The 23,237-nt window shown below is 38.0% G+C and overlaps 1 protein-coding gene and 1 long non-coding RNA gene across 3 annotated transcripts in view; one reads left to right on the forward strand and one right to left on the reverse strand.

Moving 5' to 3' along the window:
• LOC310731156 overlaps nt 1–23,237 on the reverse strand; it is a 282,526-nt gene that overhangs the window by 27,936 nt on the left and 231,353 nt on the right. The window lies entirely within an intron of this gene.
• The window catches only part of ccdc9b (coiled-coil domain containing 9B), a 51,875-nt gene that overhangs the window by 7,153 nt on the left and 21,485 nt on the right, over nt 1–23,237 (forward strand). For both annotated transcript variants that reach the window (XM_083550474.1, XM_083550475.1), the window contains 4 exons: nt 7,146–7,253; nt 7,912–8,016; nt 8,122–8,262; nt 8,606–8,737. In XM_083550474.1, the coding sequence (XP_083406600.1) occupies nt 7,146–7,253; nt 7,912–8,016; nt 8,122–8,262; nt 8,606–8,737 (486 nt within the window). The remainder of the gene's footprint in view (nt 1–7,145; nt 7,254–7,911; nt 8,017–8,121; nt 8,263–8,605; nt 8,738–23,237) is intronic.

Consider the following 23,237-nt stretch of genomic DNA (forward strand, 5'->3'; position numbering starts at 1 on the left):
ATTTCACATGTGCCTATGCACAGCTGTACAAAACAAACCCATATAATCCTACATATTTAAAATCTTTTTTTGCAAGGCCATGCTTGTTTGCATATAGAAATACCCCCAATTTGCCACATATAGCAAACAATGGTGATTTAAATGTTGATTTATATATATATTTTTTAATAGCTAGTGTGTGCCTTCTGCTTCCCTAGTTATGTTTGGAAAAGCTCTAGTGATATGATCCCTTATTATTAATGTTTTTCTTTTTTTAATGCTGTATTTGGATTTGTGTGTAAGGCGCAATGCTTCAGCTCATGGTTTGTTGTGAAATGCCAGTTTCTGATTCCTTTGTTGAAATGTGCCAATGTCAAAAAAAAAAACTGCAGTTGAAAGGACTTTATTGTGCACAGTGGTCTTATATGTAGTGTCTATCAAACGTTTGGAAACAACTAGGCTTATATTGTGAGCGACACATGCATTTTGATCATACACATCAAATTTAAAGATATGAAGATTTACTTTGACCAAACAAATATATAAATGTACAGATGTTAAATGATTTTTATTCTGAAAATTCTCCCTTAGCATGAATAACAGCTTATCACACTCTTGATATCCTGACTGTTAGTTTATCCATTTATTTAGCTGTAATACTTTGCTGTGTCTAATGTAAAACTTGCTGGTTGGAAACTTTCTGATTATAATTTAGGTCAAAATACTAACTATGGACCAATGTTAGACATCATAGCTTTCATGCAAAAAAATTAAAAAAAAGATTTTCTTTCCAAGCTGCATTATAGTGGGCTATTATAAGTGGTTAATTGAGAAGCAGGCTGCACCATGGACTCAATAGAGTCAGAAGATTGTCACCAATGGTTTCATTCAATGCATGATTAAGTCAGTGTTACTAGTGATGCAAGCTACACTTAATTCGAGGTGAAACTTTATTTTGATTGATTTATTTTTTTGTCTAAAGCACTGATTGTGGATAGTGGAAGCACTAAGGCATCAGTCTTTTCCTGCCATTTGTGGTCTTTATCATTGAGTTGGAGGCACAAAATTGCATAGGATGTCTTTTGGATGTGGTAGAATTAAACTGTCCCTTTACTTTAACTTTACTTGAAGACCCAAACCTATTTAAACATGACCGCTAAAACAAAGCCAGCTCCATGAAGATATGGTTTGCATGGGTTAAAGTGGAAGATTTTGAGAAGCCTGCTATAGAGCTCTGACCTCAAACCAATGAACACCTTTGGGATGAATTGAAACGCTGACTGCATCCCTAGTCCTCTTCACCCTACATTAGTACATGACTTTACTAGTGCCCTTGTGTGTGAATGAGCACAAGTATATCACAAATATCTAGTGAAACATCTTCCCAGAACAGTGGAGGTTATTGTAACAGTAAATGGGGACTTACTATAGAATGAGATGTTTAAAAAGCAAATACAAGTCTTATGTTCAGGGGTCCACACAATTTTGTCAGTATAGTGTATATTCATATATATATATATATATATATATATATATATATATATATATATATATATATATATATATATATATATATATATATATATATATATATATAATCATAAGGGATCATGTGATGGACCATTTTTATGTCAGGAGCACTTTGTGTAGCACCATATGTTCAGAGAGAATTAGAGTTGGTAAGGTACAGATTTTTTTGTATGTTCTTACACCTTATTCAGCATTTTCAAATGTAGCTTGAGTTTGCTGCTATTTTTTAACAGAAGCATATGCATTACAAACGAGCGTGTAAGTCACCAGTTTATAAAGCCCAGTCTTTTTGACTAATTAGAGAGACTAAAGTACAATTGGAGTGAGAGTCTCAATTCTGGATGTAGTATCAGACCATGATTTTAATTGGTGGCTGAAGGTGTAATACATCACTCTGTGTGACAAAGTGCATACTACTAGCTACAATGTACAAAGGTACAATGGCCTCAGTTATAAGACACTTGAGCATCCGAATATGCTTTTTGAACATCCAGTTCAATGCTTGATCACCTCTTTGCAGTTAGAATTACCTCCAGGATTCTGGGAAGTCTTTCCATTAGATGTTGGTGTTTGACTGTAGGGATTTTTTGCTAATTTAACAACAATAGTATTAGAGTTCAAGCACTGATGTTGATTTCAAAGATTGTGGAGACTGTGTTGAAGTTCATCCCTAATGCGTTCCATGTGATTGAGGTCAGATCTTTGTGCAGAAAACTTCAATTCAATTCATTTTTATTTGTATAGCGCTTTTAACAATGAACATTGTTTTAAAGGAGCTTTACACAGATAATGTGGTGATTAAAAGTGAACATGTTCTTTATAAGTCCCTGATGAGCGAGCCGCTGGCGATTGTGGCAAGGAAAAACTCCCCGAGATGGCATAAGTAAGAAACCTTGAGAGGAACCAGACTCAAGAGGGAACCCATCATCTGGGTTTCACCGAATGTCCATTTATAGCAGATATACAATGTTGTGGGGTGCAGTGACGGTGATCAGAAGCGAAATGTAGTCCTGAGTCAATATAGCAGTCTGTTGACATTAACTACAGTCCAATCCATCCTCAAAGCTCCCGTTCTTACCGTCCCGAACTGCACAGAGTGGCCTCCAATCGAAGAAAACACTATCCAGAGGCAGGCCTGGACGAAGTGGGAAGATCCACGGAGGGGAGAGGGGCAGGAACAGTGGTCACTGGAACCTCAGGAGCATGTTTAACTCCACAGAGAGAGAGAGAGAGAGAGAGAGAGAGAGAGAGAGAGAGAGAGAAGGGGGGGGGTATGGTTGACGGGAAGAGAAAGATATGGATTATTGTGTCTTTATTGTTGTATGAAAGTAAAAGAGACTGTGCAAGTTGGACTCCGGCAAGACTCGCTACGGCAGCATAGCTAAAACGGAGAACCAGAAGGTAACACCGACATGAGGGATCTCTGGGATAAGAGACGACCCACCACACCACTGTCAACAAACCTGAGTAAACGTGTGAAAGTGAGGGGACGACAGCATACAAATATCCCAGTTCACCAAACACTCTATATCCATGTTCCCTCCAGATCTGCGCCTTTACCTAAGAAAAAATCTAGTGATTAAAGGCTTGACTAAATAAATGTGTTTTCAACCTCGACTTGAACACTGAGACAGTGTCTCAGTCCCGAACACTGATTGGAAGGCTGTTCCAAACCTGTGCTTTGTAAAAGCTTTATAAGAGAAAGATCTGCCCCCTGCTGTAGTCTTCATTATTTGAGGTACCAACAAATAGCCTGCACCTTTTGATCTAAGTAGGCGTGGAGGATCATACTGGTACAGAAATTCACTCAGATACTGCGGTGCGAGACCGTTAAGTGCTTTATACATCAGTAGTTGTATTTTATAATCAATGCGAGATTTGATTGGGAGCCAGTGTAGACTGATTAAAACAAAGGTCATGTGGTCATATTTTCTAGATCTAGTAAGGACTCTTGCTGCTGCATTCTGAAGCTTATTTATGCACTTACTCGAACACCCAGACAGTTAAGCATTACAGTATTGTAATCTAGATGTAACAAAAGCATGAACTAGTTTTTCTGCATCCTGTAACGACATCATATTTCTAATTTTAGCAATAGTCCTAAGATGAATGAAGGCGATCCTGGTAAAACTTGAGTTCTTCCACTCCAACTTGATCAAACCATGTCTTTATTAAACATGATTTGTCCACAGAGGCATCATCATACTGGAACAGGTTTGGGCCCCTTAGTTCAAGTGAATGGAAATTGTAAATTTACAGCATACTGAGGCATTCTAGACATTTGTGTGCTTATAACTTTGTGACAACAGATGCCTTTGCATCCTGACTTACTCTCAGGGTGATTGTAACAGTCACTGCCTTGTTTTTTTTCCACACTGTTCAATAAATAATGGATTTTTTAGTGTGTGAATATTCACTTGGGGATAATGTGAAATTATCATTGTGCGTGGGAAAGTACTTCATTCCAATCAGCATGTAAATGAGTGCCACTTTCATTCTGACATGACTATAAAAAATTTTTTGTTGCATGTGTGTGTTTGTGTATTAGGGATACAATGAAATGCCACTGTTGTATTTGTATATACATTCAGGTTCATGAATAAAAGAATTCTATACATTTATATAATTTTTTTGTACACAATATTAAATTGAAATGGTGCAATCAAGATGTGATTTAAGGGGTTTAACAAAAATATAGCATTTAAATCATTTTAATTACACAGGATAACAAATAATTGGACTAATAAGCAGTTTCATGTCCCGTTCAAATTGTTTTCTGGTGTGACCATTATTTCATGATAAGAAATAGATCAAAAGTCTAGAGTTTCTACGAAATGTTAGATTTCTATTTATTAGCTGTTCGGTGGAAACACAAGAGTTATCAACACTTAACACTGGTAACACACAAGACAGAACAGACTTTGCTTTGAAAAGAAAAAAGAGAGAAGGCAAGGAAATGCTTATGATCCAAAGCTTAACACATTATCTATTCAAACATTATGGAGAGAGTTATGCCATGAACTTGATTGTTTACAGTGGAGCTGGGACACTGTGTCTTTACTGGTGATATGACCGCTTATAGAAGTAGCAGGATGAAGTGTATAGACCTTTTACTGTCTGTTTAGATTCAGTCAAATCCCTGCAAATAGAGGCCAGCAAATCACAGTACAGTACAGAGAGATAATGCTTTTACCAATCATCAAACAAAGCTGGCTGCAGTAAAGGACTTTCAGCATTTGGTGATACTTCAGGTATCAACAAATGGTTCCAGACTTCAGGTAGTCATTGACTACAAAGAATAAACTTACAAATAATCTTAATATTTACAGTTGCAATATTTAGTTTAATTGCTTTTGAGCCTGTGAAAACAGTTAATGGCTACATTTTAGACAAACCTTTTAACATTCACATTCATTGTAGTGGTATACAGAGGCAAAATTACTGTCACTGTCGATATAGTTATCGACCTGATTGAATCTGCAAGTATTCCAAATGCGTGTTTTTAGAACCTTCAATTTACACCGCAAAGCTTTTTTATTTATTTATTTTTATACAGTTTGCAGTACATTTTTCTTTTTCACCTATCTGATATTCCCTGATGAATTTAGTTTGTTCTAATTTAGATTGTTAATGTTCGTTATTCATTAGGGAATGTAGTTTACTAATTCCCAAAACAAATAACACAAACGATTAGCTTCTTTTATACCACTGTGACCTGGAGCAGACAGTTTACAAATGAATCTATACTTAGTTTGTTCCCAAGTTTCATATTTGATCTTACTAACAGCCGAAAAGAAGTAAAAACCTCATGCTTTTATTTATTTATTTATTTTCCTCCTCATATTCACACCTCTAAGCTCAACCAGATGTTGTCAACAAATAGTGTGTCTTCTGTTTGTATCTGTTTAGTGTGTGTGCCATGTCTTTTGCCAAAAAATTCCACATATGAAAGAATCTTGTCAGCTCATAATCTGAACCACTGTGAGTTAAATGTTCTGTTTCTGCCTCTTTGTCACATTTAATGGCATGTGTCTTTCACAGTGCTACTTTACACTGCATAATGAACCCAAACCAGCCTGCAGCACCACCTTCCTCTCTTCTGATTTTTATATCTTTTTGGTCAAAGAGCTCAAGCATCTTGCCTACACATTCCCCTTAATCGAGCCCAAGGCCACCAGCAGCCGAGCTCTCAAAGGAAACGGACTCCAGAAGTCTATTTGTGATGATGTCTCTAAACTCCTGACTGGACAGGATGCTTATAATGTCTCCAGCCAGTGTGAAGTGTGAGCTCCTCATTCCCCAAGGCTTCTCAGACATGGCATTTTAAGAACTGGCATTACTCCGAGAGCCATTACTGAGGCCCCATGTGTAGACCACAAACATAGTGCCATTTTGGACATAGTTTTGTAAGCACAGTGCTTACTGTGAGGAGAAAAATATCCAGAATCATTCTTGGTTGAAAATGTCTTCTGTTTTGTGAAAAATGAAATTCTTTAATAAATGTTTATGGGGAATCTGACTTATCTTATTCTATGCTTTGGGACTCTTGTAAAACTATAGTTTTATTGTATACTAGAGTATTGTATATTAATACTGGAATGTGAACTGAATGGGATACCAGTCCATTGAAATTAGTAGTAGTAGGTCATCCATGAGTGGTGCCACCTCACTGCTCCAGGGTTCAGAGTTTGATTCTGAGCTACTGTTTGTATAGAGTTTGTGTATGTTTCTCCAGTGTCCTATTTTTTTTCTCCAGGTTTTCCGCTTCCCACACTTCACAAAAACCTTCCCCCCTTGGTCTACTGGGTACACTGACGTTCCCTCAGGTGTTTGTGTGTGCATATTGCCTTGAGATGGACTAGTGTGCCGTCCAGAGCGTTTACCCTTCTCACTCTCAGTATTCCTGGGATAAGCTTTAGATCCACTATGACCTGAAGATCACTGAATTATTAAGAATTATTATCATTGAACTGATTATTATAATATGCATTAAGTTTGCTTTACTGAAGAGAAATTAAATATGTAAATAAGAAATGTCTTAATTTCAACCTATAGCTGTTAAAAAAATGATTCTTACCTGAATTGAATCAGTTATATGAGGATTTAAAAAGAAAGTCATGGTGGTGAAGACAAATTTCAGCCTGTTCAATAAGTAGAGATTTTAAGGTTTCTGGATATTTTTAAACGTAGCATTTTAATGGCTTAATGTTGTGAACGCATCCGTATCATTATGCAGATTACCTTCTAAAATCAAACTCGGTGCTGTAAATATAATTGAAGGTTAAAGTCATGAAAACATTTCAGCTTGATAGTAGAAGTCCACTATTTTGCCAGTTATGTGAGCCTCATCATAAAGAGAATGTTTCAGCAAGATCAAAATCTTGTTGCTTTGACATATAATCGTTCGGGGGGAAAAAAAAAATCTTGAAAGAACAGTCTATAACACATTCTCCAGTTACAGGCCTCAGGGCACAAGATGACTTACTTGGTAGACAACAGCCAATGCTGCAAATAGTTGTGCATGTGAATGCGCTTTTTCTGTGTTTTTTTTTTTTTCTTTCTGTTTGCTGTTTTCTCCAGCTTATTGACAAGACTTGAGAATTTTTGGAAAACTCAATAAACTCTGTTCTCCTCAGAGCCCCACGGACATGATGCTTTTGAAGAAGGAGCAGAAAGATGCCGAGCTGGATAGGAAGATTGAAGCACTGCGAAGGAAAAATGAGGCGCTTATGAAGCGCTATCAGGTGACGATCAGGACATTTGTATTTATTTCTAGCTTAGATTTATGTATTAAATGTATTTTTATGTGGTCTGTGATTAGGTGTGGATTGTGATAAACCCCCTTTGAAAATGGCATTTTCAGAAGATGTCAAGTTTATTTTTATATAGCGCTTTTTTACAACGGACATTATCTCAAAGCAGCTTAACAGAAATTTGAGTTAACAGAATTTAAGAGTTAAGGTGAGCAATGTGTTTTTATCCCTGATGAAGCAAGCCATGGCATGGCGACTATGGCAGGGAAAAACTCCCTGAGAAACCTTGAGAGGAACCAGACTCAAAAGGGAAATCCTCCTCATCTGGTTGGCACCGAATGTCCATTCGTTATAACTCGTAAAATAGTTAAACATATCGGAGTCATGCTCTTCTTGCATGTCTCTGACACATGGAAGGTGTTGAACATATCAGACACTAATACTGGACTCGTATTTATCTCCCTCATATTAGAGACACACCTCTCTTCCAAATATTAGGTTTATTTCCCTCCTGCACACCAGAAACCCTGATGTCAATGTAACAGTGCACAATTTAGGAGGTTTTTTGGATGAGGTCACATGCCTCACATTGTTCAGTGTATTAAAAGGAAATTAGAAAATTAATCATTTGTTAATCTTTTCCTTTCAGGAGGTAGAGGAGGATAAGAAACGGGCAGAGCAGGAGGGCATGGCAATGCAGAGCCGCAAAGGAAAGGTCGAGGACCTGACCATCACCATCAACAAGTCTCCCACTGTGAGAAGAAGAATAAAATGTTTAAGATAACTAAACGTTCATTCTCTTTTCTGTGTTTGTGATACACGTTTGAAACAACTGCTTTTTTAATTCCTCCCACCTTAGGAGAAGCGTGTTGTTACCAAGAAGGGTTTAGGAGACGCAGTTCCTAAAGAGGTGCAGAATCAGGAGGACGTGCACAACATTTTCAGTGCCGGTCGTGGTAAAAGGAGACAGATACTAGTCACTGCCCCAGGAAACACCAAGGCAAGTTTGGCACTGGTACCATCTAATGTGTGTGGATTTGAAATATTGAGTGTTTCCATAGTTACGCCTTTTTTTTTTTAGTGACCATGTCAGATCCTTTTGATTTGCATGTAATGAAAGCAGCTGAGATGCTCCCTGAATCTGGACAGAGTGTGCAGGAATTTACATTTAAACATATCAGCTTTGATAGAAGATTAATTTCATTATAGGGGGAAACAAGCTTTGATGATGCGTAGTAAGGCTTTATGGCAAAACTCTTATTGGTGATTGAAGAATTGCACAAGTAATAATTTGCACCCCGAATCCTGAATAACTTGTCGTCGATGTGCTCTGAACCCTGCAGGGAAAGAGGGTGGTTAGTGAAAGAGTGGAGAAAAGCAGTCCTACTGGAGTAACCGGGATAAAACTCTCTAACGAGGGCAGCAGGGAACCGATGGATTGCACTGCAGGAAAAAAGGACTGTTCAAAAAGCCAGGTAACATTTCATATTGTCACATGCCACGTTTTATAATGTCACAGAAATGGCATGGGTCTAAACACAGAGAGGATTTGATTTTTTACTTCTTGCATCATTGTAAAATAAAAATGAAAGGTCTTTTTAAATTAATTAGTTATTAACTTTTTTACCTAATACAGTAGTAAGGCTGACAAGTCACATTCTTTCACTAGAAAGAGAAATAACAATTCACTGCATGGGGAAGGAATTAAAACATATGTGTTGTGGTTTGTTATTTGATTTATTGCAGATGAACTGTCAGTAATCTGTGATAATCTGAACCGTCGTCTTGTTAGCCAGTAGGGGATGTGGTCCCTTTGGTCAATAAAAAAAAAAGAAATGGAGGCATTAGAATTCATACCTAATTGTTACCTGGCTATTTCTTTAATGTTAGTGTATGTGTTATGGAAGTGTAAAGAAAGCTTCAGAAAAAAAAAATCACTTTTATTACAAAAAAAAAAAGTGAGATTTTAAAAATGCTTAAAATAAAGTTTGCTTTTCTTTTTCTAAAATGATGCATTATGCTGTTGGGTGTCGGAATTAGAAAAGTGTTAAAAACATTTTTTTTTTTTTATCATATACTGTACATACATCCCATCTCTTGCAGAAGACAAAGACCAGAGAAGATCTAATAGACTCATGTGGATAGTGAGTGTGCATCCTAATAATACAAATATTACAAACATATTTTAAAGCATATGCCTGGTTAATAGAGGAAGGAAAATAGTCAGATATGCACTGCTTGTCAGAACGGCTAATCACTTGCCTGTGGTAGGATACATGATTGTTAGACACGTTGAAGTGAGTTTCACAGGTTTACAGGTTCTGTAAAATTGCTTAAACGTGTGGAAAGTGTATATATACTGGCACTGTGTGTGTGTTGAGTCCTGTTTTAGCAGTTTACATAATGCAAACAGAACAAAAAAATCTAATCAATATTTACTAGGACTACACTTTGGCTTCAAACCAGCATCAATTCTTACACTTGCAAACACTTAGGAATGTTTTAAGATCAGTGCCAGGTGTTTCAGCAAAGTCTCTACCAGGCATAGATTTCAAATCAGACTGGGCTTTCAATGTGTGCTGTTCAAGCTAATTTAAATTAGCACAAAGAACTGGGCAATGTTAAGGACCGTAGATGCAGTAGTCAGCCAAGGAATTTAATGTAGTGGATGAAATGCAGATCATACTTCCATTTTACATCGTAAGATGTCCAGCAGTGGCATCAGCAAAGAACTGGCAGTCTTCATGAAAGAATTGTGGTCAAAAAGCCATATTGCAGATTTGAAAACAAGGCTCAACTATGCATGAAAACATTGGAACTGGGGTGCTGAAAAATGGCAGCAGATGGACTGATGAGTCAAAATCTAAACTCTTTGGCTGCAGCATGAGGAAAGTTGTTTGCTGAAGGGCTAATGAGTGTCTGTAGGCAACAGTGTAGCATAGTGAAGGTTCCTTGAAGTTTGTGGCTGCATTGCTGCAAAATGTGTTGTAGATTTGTTCAGCATTAATAGTGTTTTCAATGCAGAGAAATATAGGCAGATAATTACCCATCTGGCAATAACATCAGGGATGTGTCTGATTAGCCCTAAATTATTCTGCAGCAGGACAAAAACCCCATACATACAGCCAATAACATTAAGCACTATCTTCAGCGTAGAGAATAACAAGGAGTCCTAAAAGTGATGGTTTAGCCCAAACAGAGTCTTGATCTCAAAATGATCAAGTCTGTCTGGAATTAAATGAAGAGATGGAAGGCAACCTGCAACTACAGAAGATCTTTGGTTCATTCTCCAAGATGATTATAAGAACCTACCTGCTAAATTCCTGCAAAAACTTCACCCTTACTTCACAGCTTTTCCACAAGAGCCGAAGACTTTTGTATAGGAGAGTGTGTGTGTGTGTGTGTGTGTGTGTGTGTGTGTGTTTAACCATTGAAAGAGCATTTATTTATTTATTACTATTACTCCATTAAAGTGTCAGTTTAGCTGAATTGCACCCTGTTTTCTGATAATTACATTTCTAATGGTGCTGAAATATATATATTTAAAAAAGTGTATAACATTTTAGGTAGTCAATAAAGTAAAATAAAATTCTTGATTGATTTCACGTATCATCAGGTTGCTAGGCTACTCGTCTTTATGCAGACAGGGTTGCCTCCATTTCATCCAAGCAGCGTATTATATAGTTTTTTTTTTTCTTCCTTTATTTCTACCGGCTGTAATTTTCTTAGACATTTGCTTGACCCCAAATAAAATGCCATCCTGCTGAAAACATGACGCAGTTTGACTATTTAGACCCTAAAAAAAGATGCTGGAGGGAAGTGCTTGTGCAAAATTGCTCTGCACATTGTGCCACCTTGTACTACGGTCAAAATAAGACTTTTTATTCTTTCTACAATTTGACAAGTTTAAGTAGACCAAAATCGATTTGTGAGAACGCAAAAACTGTTATTGTGAACATCTCATGCGCTAACATTATGCTGAATATCATCTGAATCTGTGAGGAATCTGCATAAGGTAATAATCAGAGGGTGAAAAACATCTGTACCACTTTCCTCCTATATCATTTGTAGTCACCTCGTTGCTGCATTTCTGATTTGCATAAAATTTCTCTGTACACCTGCTACTTCTCCTTCAACAGTTGCTACACCACTTTATTTTAAATCCTCAGAAAAACATAATGCATTGGAAAAATGCACAAAAATAGATTAATATTGGTGTTTCTTCTAGAGATGATGTATGTGGGTGTTGTGGGTATGGCTGCAGTGAAAGGGGACTTGTTGTACCTGTCTGTCTTATACCTAATACCTGCTCTGTTATATTGTGTTTCTATATAATATTAATGGTTGTTCTAGCCATGCGGTCATAATTCCGGTATTGAGAGGTGGATTCATTTAGGCAGAACACCACTAAAGGCCTAAGTATAAAATGCATGACCCAACACTGATTAATACAAAGTCAGTTTAAGTTAGAATGTTAGCTGAAGCACACAATCTGGAAGTACAGCAGAAATAAATGTATATATTTATTTATTTTTAAGATTTTTTTGAGGTTCAGAAAAAAGGGAACTAGAGGCAGCTTCAGGTAATTAAAAAAAACAATAAACCGATCTCAGCATAGATTTTTGAACTTTGGCGCTTACTTTCCCAAGCTCCACCCTCCATTAACAAATTGCCACTTGACCAAAGCCTCGTAGTTTGTTTGCACATACTTGATTACAGTCCTCTCCAAAAGTATTGGAACAGCAATGCAAATTGAGTTTATTTTTATTTGTTTTCTTCTTCTTCTGTACACAAGACTTTTTTAGTTGTTTTTTTTTTCAATTAAAAGATTAATATAAGATTTATCAAAAGTTTAGCTTTTTTTTTTCTTTCTATTTACACCTATAAGTGTTAATCAACTTGTAACATGACACCTTTTAAAAAAAATTTAAAAATAAATATGAAAAGCACTCCTGTTTATTGAGTGATCCAATATTTTGGGACATGCAACTGACTTTTCGTGTTGCCCAGGGGTGGCAAGTTAAATTGATTGTTGAACAATTGGCAAATTTCAATGTCTACTTTTGATTTGTGTGCTAACCCAGCCATTAGGGTTGCAAAAGCTAGTGCACTCTTAGTGCCGGTCCCAATCCTGGAAAAATGGGGAGGGTTGCGTTAAGAAGGGCATCAAGTGTAACACGTGCCAAATCAAATATGCAGATCAGGAATCACAAACTCATACCGGATCGGTCGAGGCCCGGGTTACCAACGACCACCACAGCTTTCGTTAACCAACAGGAGAGGAGGAAGACGACTACAGAGACAGCAGGAAAAGCAGAGGTGTAGGGTTAGGGTTGGTAATTTAAATGTTGGTACTATGACTGGTAAAGGGAGAGAGGTAGCTGATATGATGGAGAGGAGAAAGGTAGATATGTTGTGTGTTCAGGAGACCAAGTGGAAAGGGAACTAAGGCCAGGAACATTGGCGGTGGGTTTAAACTGTTCTATCATGGTGTGAATGGAAAGAGCAATGGTGTAGGGGTGATCCTGAAGTAAGAGTGTAATGAAGGTAAAGAGAGTTTTTGATAGGGTGATGAACATGGATGGATTGAGCAACTACTGCAGGAGTGATAAGGGAGACAGCTTAGAAAGGTACTTGGTGTGACATCTGAGAAGATAAAGGAAGACAAAGATGTAGTGAAATGGGAATGGAACAGGATTGGGATCAGCAGAAAGATGAGAAAAGTAGGCAGGAGTGCAAGGAGATGTGACAGCAGGTGAAGAGAGATGTGGCGAAAGCCAAGGAAAAGGCATATGAGGAGCTGTATGAGAAGTTGGACACTGCAAGTTATAGCAATAAGGATGGAGATGGAAATGTGTTGACTGGTGAGGAGAGTGTTTTGAGAAGATGGAGGGAGTATTTTGAGCAGCTGATAAACGAGAATAATGAGAGAGTGAGAGAGAGGAGTGGATGATGTGGAGATGGTGAAAGTAATTAGTGTGACATCTGAAAATAGAAAGGAAGACAAAGAGACCTGGTGGTTGATTGAAGAAGTGCAGGAGAGCATAAGGAGAAAGAGGTTGGCAAAACAGAATTGGGATCGACAGAGTGATGAAAAAAGTAGGCAGGAGTACAAGGAGATGCTGCAGCAGGTAAAGAGGTTTGTGGCAAAGCCAAGGAAAAGGCATACGATGAGCTGTATAAGAAGTTGGACACTAAGGAAGAAGAAAAGGATTTGTACCGATTAGCCAGGCAGAGGGACCGAGCTGGGAAAGGATGTGCTGCAAGTTAGAGAAATAAAGGATGGAGATAGAAATGTGTTGACTATTATAGGGAGTATTTTGAGCAGCTAATAAACGAGGAAAATAAGAGAGAGAGAAGGTTGGATTGTGTGGAGATGGTAATGCAGGAATAGGATTGGATTAGTAGGGAGAAAGTGAGAGCAGCGATTAAGAGGATAAAGAGTGGACAGTCGGTAGGACCAGATGACAGTAGAAGCATGGAGATGTTTAGGAGAGATGGCAGTGGAGTTTTTAACCAGGTTGTTCAAGATTTTGGAAGGTGAGAGGATGCCTGAGGAATGGAGAAGGAGTGTGCTGGTACCGGTCTTGAAGAATAAGGGAGATGTGCAGACCTGCAGTAACTACAGGGGAATTAAGTTGATCAGTCACACCATGAAGTTATGGGAAAGAGATGTGAAAGCCAGCTGAGGGAAGAGCTGACCATCTGTGAGCAACAGTATGGTTTCATGCCGAGGAAGAGCACCACAGACGCATTATTTGCTTTGAGAATGTTGATGAAGTATAAAGAAGCTCAGAAGGAGTTGCATTGTGTGTTTGTGGATTTAGAGAAAGCGTACGAGAGAGGAGTTGTGGTACTGTATGAGGAAGTCTGGTGTGTCAGATAAATATGTGAGGGTGGTGCAGGACATGCAGTGAAGTGTGCAGTAGAAACGACAGACTGGTTCAACGTGGAGGTTGAACTGCATCAAGAATTGGCTCTGAGCGCTTTCCTGTTTGCAGTGGTGATAGACAGGTTGACGGACGAGGTCAGACAGGAGTCTCCATAGACTATGATGTTTATGGATGATATTGTTATTTGTGGTGAGAGTAGGGAGCAGGTTGAGAAGAGCCTGGTGAGGTGGAGGTATGTGCTGGAGAGAAGGGGAATAAAAGTCAGTAGGAGTAAGACAGAGTACATGTGTGTGAATGAGAGGGAGGGCAGTGGAGTGATGCGGTTACAGGGAGAAGAGGTGGAGAAGGTGGAGGAGTTCAGGTACCTGGGGTCAACAGTGCAAAGTAATGGAGAGTGTGTTAGGGAAGTGAAGAAAAGAGTGCAGGCAGGGTGGAGTGGGTGGAGAAGAGTGACGGGAGTGATTTGTGATAGAAGAGTATCTGCAAGAGTAAAAGGGAAAGTTTATAGGACTGTGGTGAGACCTGCGATGTTGTATGGTTTAGGGACAGTGGCATTGAGTAAAAGACAGGACATATTTTAAACAGTGCAAAATAGTGCTCATGTGTATCTCTATGTGAGACACCAAACAAAGCATCTTTGTATGGTAGCTGGATTGCCTCAGGGCAGAAACTTCTCCTGATGTTTTCCCTGATGGTCCTCATACTGGTTGGTTTCATTTTCTGCATCCCATAAAACCTGCAGTTTAACAGGGGTGTGTAGACTATTTGATAGTGGATTGTGTTGGCTAGCTCTTGTGTTCAATAAAGTTAGGACCATGCTGTATGATCCGTCCGTCTTTGTCATTTTCCAAAAGTGTGGGCATAAAGGGGTATAAATGATGATGAGAAGCACGGGAGTAATGTACTTGATTGGGTAATAAAAATTAATGAAATATTGTAGTAGAAAGAAAATTCCTTTTAATTAGAATTTAGTACCGTTATGCTACTGATGACTTTTTTTAATCATTAATACTTCTGAAACTAGTATAACAACCCTAGATCTTAATTTGTTTTCTGACTTTGTTTGAAAAGCTTCAAATGTAAAAAAAAAACAAAAAACAAAAAAAAAACTAAAATATAATTCAATAACCAACCCATGTATGCATGCCTAATTATTAGCGAATAGAGGGTTATTAAATGTCCCATAGAATAATCTTGTACAGAGAAGAATCTTTGAGAAAATATCTGAGAAAAATGTCTTTATATCGATAATAGTTATATTGCTTAGCACTAATGATGGTGTGCATCTCAGCTTTTCAAAACCTTTTTTTGGGGGGCTTTTTAATGGCATTTGTTTTAATTTCCTTGAGCAGCGTGAACACTCGTCTCCTTCCTTTCTCAGTGTGTACGTAAGTATCAGGGAATCCTAAGATGTCTCATGACCCTGTTTTGAATAACTATCAGACATTAAGTAATGGCTCTCCAGTGACTCCCCAGACCATTCCATGCAAGGCCAGACTGTCTGTAGTGATTGATGTGGAGGCGCACACAGCACTCGACAGTGCTCGTATAGCTAATTCACAACAGTGCTTATGAATATTCAGCAGGGCTAAACTTCCTTGTTCTCTTGTCTAGACACCGTGCAGCGGAAAACAGTTGTTCAGTTGTTCCCATGGATTTTACAGCCTTTTCCCCTAGTCACTAAGCCCTCGCCTTGCATTGTGTCTCTATGGATTGGTCTGTCTAGGAAAAAGCAGAGGAAACAAGAATGCAAATTGGAATGCTATCACAATTCTAATGAAGCAAACATGCAAAGCGATTAATGGACCTTTTTTTTTTTTTTGCTGTTCACAGTAATGTCTGAAACATGGTTTGGGTTAGTATCATAATAAAAAGTGTCATTATATATAAAAAGTGCTATAACATCAATATATCGGTATAAAAGTCAATTGTCGTGTTGCCGAGCAATAATAATAATAATAGTGTGCATCTTGCTTGTTTTTCATTACATTAGATTTAATGAGTGTCTCAAAAAAATAGGGAGCATCTGGAGGATTGTAAAATTTTATTTAGAGGTAAACATGACATTGACTGTGTTTACAACCAGTTCTGTCCTTAAAAATATACTTTAAACATTAAAAAAAAATGTGTTTTATTGAAGATCAATTTCAGATATTTGACCTTTCTGTTTGGATCAATTAGAAAATCTCATCTAATATTAATCTGCAGTTGTGTCCCTTAGCAGCAAAAACTGCAATCGAGCGTTTGCGATAACTTGCAATGAGTCTGTAACAGAGCTGAGCAAAAAGAACATAGAAAACATCTTGAGGATCCCCAAGACTTTTGGGAAAATACTCTGTGGACTGATGAGACAGAACTTTTTGGAAGGTGTGTCCAAAATTTGGAGTGGCCTAGGCAAAGTCCTGACCTGAATCCTATTGTCCACTCCTAGAGTCCACTCATCTATGCAGAATTGTAATTCAGCCACATTGGAGAGTTTTTGAGCGTGAACCCCTTTTTAAGGTCATGCCACAGCATCTCAAGTAGGATTCAGGTAAAGACTTTAACTAGGCCACTCCAAATTTTGGACACACCTTCCAAGAAGTTCAACTTCTGTCTCATCAGTCCACAGAGTATTTTCCCAAAAGTTTTGGGGATCATCAAGATGTTTTCTATGTTCTTTTTTCTCAGCAGTGGTTTTTGTCATTTTTGCCCTGTCTCTTACTTATGGTGGAGTCTTGAACACTGACCTTAACTAAGGCAAGTGAGGCCTGCAGTTCTTTAGATGTTGTTGTGGGGTCTTTTGTGACCTCTTGTATGAGTCGTCGCTGTGCTCTTGGGGTAATTTTGGTCGGCCGGCCACTCCTGGGAAGGTTCTTCACTGTTCCATGTTTTCGCCATTTGTGAATAATGGCTCTCACTGTGGTTTGCTGGAGTCCCAAAGCTTTAGAAATGCTTTTATAACTTTTTCCAGATTGATAGATCTCAATTACTTACTTTCTTATTTGTTTCTGAATTTCTTTGGCTCTCGGCATGATGTCTAGCTTTTGAGGATCTTTTGGTCTACTTCACTTTGTCAGGCAGATCCTATTTAAGAGATTTTTTGATTGTAAACAGGTGTGGCAGTCATCAGGCCTGGATGTGGCGAGAGAAATTAAACTCAGGAGTGTTAAACCACAGTTTTAACAGGGGGACAAACACTTTTTCACACAGGGCCATGTAGTTTTGAATTTTTCCCCCTCAATTATAAAACATGCAAAAGAAATAAGAAAGCAGAAAGGGGCAAACACTTTTTTTCACACCACTGTAAATATATACAGGTAGTCCTCTACTTATGAGGGAGCTACGTTACGACGACCCCATCGTAAGTCAAAAATATCATAAGTGGAAGATGGTACTATGACTGTGACAGTGTTTCCTGCTTCATGGTGATTTATAATTTTTATTTTCTGCTCTAAACTGTTGGCTTTACTCTTTTTTTTTTTTTTTCACTACCAGCAGGAGACATACTTAGTCGCTTGGAAGACATTTTTTTATTACTAAAATTGCTGTTTGAAACTGTTTGAAACAGAAAAAAATTACACACTGAGACAACTTTACTCCGTGGACCGCTAGCGAGATTGGGGCATCTCACAGGGGGAAAAACACGCTCATCCCAGCTGCACGTCCAATGTACGTTGCTGCCTGTGCCTGCTGCGCTCAATTTGTTATATTTGTACAATTTTGCCGTATCGTTATGTCATGGCAAGATCAGAAAATTGTTTTATATATATATCTTGCCTATAAATCCAGCTACCTATAAAAATTCAACCACTCCTTCTTGAGATATCGCACTAAGGTGTAAACAGGAAGGAAATTATAGTAAAAAATATAATTATATTATAATATTTATTTATTTATTTAATGATTTTATAAAATGTTATTTTTTTAAATAATCTATTTAATTTTATTAAATAAATTCCTGTTTATAGCTCATAGTTAAGGTTTTTTTTCTTTTTTCTTTTTTAATTAAAGTCAAATACACTTTTTTGAGTGGCGCTAATCTATTTCAGAAGCTAAAATAAATAATGTTACATGATACTCATATAATATTTATGCTCAATGGAATTCAAGTCAAGGTGATTTTTCCATTCTAGTTTCTGCTCATAATTGACTCAGATTCTTGTTATTATTCGATGTTAGTTATAGCTTCCGTTTTTCAGCAAATTCTTGATTAATATACAAAACATGCTTTGATTCTTTTTTGCTCACCCACGGTTCATGCAAGTCCTTCCTGGCAGCTTAAACAAATCTAGCTATTTTCCTCTGACTTCTCTTATCAACAAGGTGTTTTCATCCCCAGAACTGTCTCCTACTTTGTTTATTGGATTTCGCACCATTCTGTGTAAAAACATTGCTGGTGTTGTGTGTGAAAATCCCACAATCTTCATCAGTGATCACATTTTTTCCCTTTTAACTGTTTGATGTCAAGTCAAGTTTATTTGTATAGCGCTTTTCACAACAGACATTGTCTCAAAGCAGCTTTACAGAAAACAACAGTGAAGGTGAATGGTGTGCGTTTGTCCCTGATGAGCAAGCCGTGGCGACAGTGGCAAGGAAAAACTCCCTTAGATGATATGAGGAAGAAACCTTGAGAGGAACCAGACTCAAAGGGGAACCCATCCTCATATGGGTGACATCAAGAGTTTGGTCATAAATCTTTCAACAATACAGAACAATTTGTGATCATCATAGATCCAGCATCAGCTTCTCCATGCCAGGGCCTTTAAACACTCGGCATCTACTTCTCCATGATCATCCATAGGTCCATAATCTTCACGAGGTGGGACGTGACTGGAGCTGGCCAAACCTCAGGATGCCTCGGGATGGGGAGAGAAAGAGAAGCAGTGGAGAGGAATTAGCGTAGCTGCTGTTCATGATATTAACAGCACAAGTTGATAATGTGCATGTAATCATATATTCTGGAGCACAAGGTTGTGATGTGATGTGTGTGATGTGTGTTATGTGTAGGCTTTGATAAAAAGATATGTTTTTAATCTACACTTAAACTGGGAGAGTGTATCTGAACCCCGAACACTGTCAGGAAGACTATTCCAGAGTTTAGGAGCTAAATGTGAAAATGCTCTACCGCCTTTAGTGGACTTTGCTATTCTAGGAACTACTAGAAGCCCAGAGTTTTGAGATCTCAGGGAGCGTGACGGATTGTAGCGTGTTAAAAGACTGGATAGATACATGGGAGCCAAACCATTTAGTGCTTTATAAGTGAGTAGCAGTAGTTTGTAGTCTATTCGAAACTTAATAGGAAGCCAATGTAGGGACGATAAGATTGGGGTTATATGATCGTATTTTCTTGACCTAGTAAGAACTCTTGCTGCGGCATTCTGAACTAACTGAAGCTTGTTTATTAATGATGCAGGACATCCACCTAGTAATGCATTACAGTAGTCTATTCTAGAGGTCATAAACGCATGGACGAGCTTCTCTGCATCAGATATAGATAACATATTTCTTAGCTTAGAAATATTTCTAAGGTGAAAGAAGGCTGTTTTTGTAACTTGATTGATGTGATTTTTGAAAGATAAGTTGCTGTCTAAAATAACTCCCAGGTCTTTTACCGTTGAACTAGTAGTTACAGAACAACCGTCTAAATGCAGGCTGAGATGCTGGAGCTTCTGTGTACTATTTTTTGGGCCGATGAGCAAAATCTCCGTTTTATCAGAATTTAATAGCAGAAAGTTATGGGTCATCCAATCTCTTATTTCTTCAACACACTCAGTTATGCGAGCTAATTGAGCTGTATCGCCTGGTTTGGATGAAATATATAGCTGGGTATCATCAGCATAACAATGGAAGCTAATTCCATGCCTTCCAATAATATTTCCTAATGGAAGCATGTATATTGTAAAAAGCAGGGGTCCTAGAACTGACCCTTGTGGCACACCATAATTTACTAGCATTATCCTGGATAGCTCTCCATTTAAATCTACGAAATGGTAACGATTGGACAGGTAGGATTTAAACCAGCTTAATGCCTGTCCCTGAATACCGATGTAATTCTGTAAGCGATCGAGGAGAAGATCATGATCTATAGTGTCGAACGCAGCACTAAGATCTAGTAAAACTAATAGGGAGATGTAGCCTTGGTCTGAAGCTAACAACAGGTCGTTAGTGATTTTAACTAGAGCAGTTTCTGTGCTATGATGGGGCCTAAAACCTGACTGAAACTCTTCAAAGATATTGTTCTCCTGCAAGTGGTTACATAACTGGGCAGCGACAATCTTTTCTAAAATCTTAGACATAAATGGGAGATTTGAAATTGGTCTGTAATTCGATAGCGTGCTTGGATCCAGATTAGGTTTTTTTAATGAGGGGCTTAATAACTGCTAACTTGAGGGATTTAGGGACATGACCTAACGATAGTGAGGAGTTAATAATATTGAGAAGAGGCTCACCAGCTGTATATAACACTTCCTTCAGAAGTTTAGTGGGAATTGGATCTAACTGACATGTTGTTGATTTAGCTTTCATAATAGCATCATACAGCTCTTCCTGTCCTATACATGTAAAACAGTGTAGTTGTGGGGTTGTAAGTACGATTGTGTCGGGAGATGCTGTCAGAGGTTGAACTGCCACAATTGTTTTTCGAATGTTATCTATTTTTTCAGTGAAGAAATTCATAAAGTCTTCACTACTAAACTGTGATGGAACACATTTTTCAGATCCCTGATTTGTTGTTAATTTAGCGACTGTACTGAAAAGGAACCTGGGGTTGTTTTTATTATTTTCTATGAGTTTGCTTAGGTGTTTAGCTCTAGCAGCTTTTAGCGCCTGTCTGTAGCTAAGCATACTGTCTTTATACGCAATTCTAAATACCTCCAATTTAGTTTTCCTCCATTTTCTCTCCAGATTACGTGTTGTTCTCTTTAGGGCATGCGTATGACTATTATACCAAGGTGCAGGTGCTTGTTCTCGAACCTTTTTTAACCGGATGGGGGCAACAGTGTCTAAAGTGCTAGTGAGGATAAGGTCTATGTTGTTCGCCATCTCATCAAGATGATCAGCAGTTATGGGTTTAATGTGAAACTGAGATAAATCAGGCAGGTTATTTATGAATCTGTCCTTAGTGGTTGGAATAATATGACGGTTATGTGAATTTAGACTTGTGTCTGTATGATTGGCTGATTAGATAACTGCATCAATGTGCAGGTCTGCTGTTCCTATTTAAGTGTAGAAGTATTTATGCTGAGTGGACACAATGTATGACATAATTGTTGGAATCCAGATGCTTTTTCCAGGCTGATGCTAAAAACTTTAGCATTTCAGAAAACATAATGCATTACAGCTCTGTCTACAACTGCAGAATGCAGCCATGAAGAAAATGTGTAATGCTGCTGCTTCCTCTCATGTGAGTCAGAGGCTGGAGGCTTTAGCAGATGGTAGTTATACGGCTGTGTCACTGTGGGCAGAACTTCAGCGTGACAACACAGAAAGAGCGAGAAGTGGGAAACCGCTGACTGAAAGATTCAGTGGCCGCTCTTCACACACACACACACACACACACACACACACACACACACACACACACACACACACCCACCCATCCCTCTCTCTTTCAGCCAGCCAATTCTGGCACCCTGCTTCTTGTCTCCCTGCTGAATAATTTAGTCTTTCAGAACAAAGTGCAGCTAAATGTTAATTAGTTTAAAAACCTACTGTTCATTATGCAGAGAATCAAGGCGAGAGAGAGTGTGTGTGTGTGTGTGTGTGTGTGTGTCTAAGGAGAAGAATATCTAACAGAGGGCTTTTCAAACTAGAGCTTGTGACCCAAAAGTCGGGTCGCTTAAATCACCCAGACTCATCCTTTATTTCATTTATGTATTTTACAACCTATTATTCAAAGTATTGAAGATCGTTTTTATGTACTGTTTCTTTGCAACATTAGTGTGAGCCACGTTCAGACAAGCCACATTTAAATGGTTTAAAAAAATCTCTGACATTGTGCAAGTGTAAGCATTGTAAGAGTACTCGAACCAAGAATTGATTTAATTTACATCTGTCTTCTGTTTGCTCACACTGCATTTTGTAAATTAGTAAAAAATAAACACTAGTATAAAACTTGCACAGTACTATGTATATAAAAATGCAACATCACTTAAGTCTTAGTTAACAATTTAATAGGTTTCATCATCCTACAGACTACATAAGTAATACCAAAGCTGATAAGATCCATGTCACACAGAGTTGAAATGTGTATATACAATGTGTATATGTATATATGTGTATAATATTGCTGAACTTGTCCAGCCTGTAAAGGGCATAAGACTGGTATGGAGCAGTATAATATGTCCCAACGTTGTGCTAATCTGTTGTAAAGTATAATTTACAGCTATTGCACTCCTTTTAACAGCCGAGCTAAATGCATCATTTGCTAAAGAAGCTCCATTGTTTTATTTGTCAGGAGGTCAACGAGGAGATGCTATTTATTTGTACTTTCTGTAAAAATAAAAAGCATCTGGACATCCCACTTCAGGTTTCATGTTTTCGGCCCTGATGTGCCATCTATTGGATGTTTGTTTTAAGTATAGTAATTTTAAGCATTTTTAGGCAAATGTGTATTTTTAAGAAGGCCAAATGGCCACATTTGAGAATTTGAGATTATGTGCAATAATGCAAATAACAATTTACTGGATTTCCTTTCAAGTGTAATTGAAGAGAGAGAGCGAGAGAGCGAGAGAGAGCGAGAGATTATTAATAATAATAATTCAATTCATTTTTATATGTATAGCAGTTTTAACAATTACCATTCTCAAAGCAGCTTTACACAGATAATGCGGTGATTATAGAGAACATCTTATTCATTTATAAGTGTAAGTTTGACCCTAATGAGTGAGCCAGTGGTGGCTGTGGGAAGGAAAACTCCCTAAGATGGCATTAGGAAGAAACCTTGAAAGGGACCAGTCTCAAGAGGGAACCCATCCTCATTAAGTTCCCTTTCTCAAGGAGGACGTTCTCATTAATCACATGATACCCTCATCCCTCCGTCTTTTGTCTGGAGTTCCGTCTCTCATTGGACACAATGCAAGATGTTTTACTGTCCATTTTG

Source organism: Silurus aristotelis (genome assembly GCF_946808225.1).
Source record: "Silurus aristotelis genome assembly, chromosome: 9".
Taxonomy (NCBI): domain Eukaryota; kingdom Metazoa; phylum Chordata; class Actinopteri; order Siluriformes; family Siluridae; genus Silurus; species Silurus aristotelis.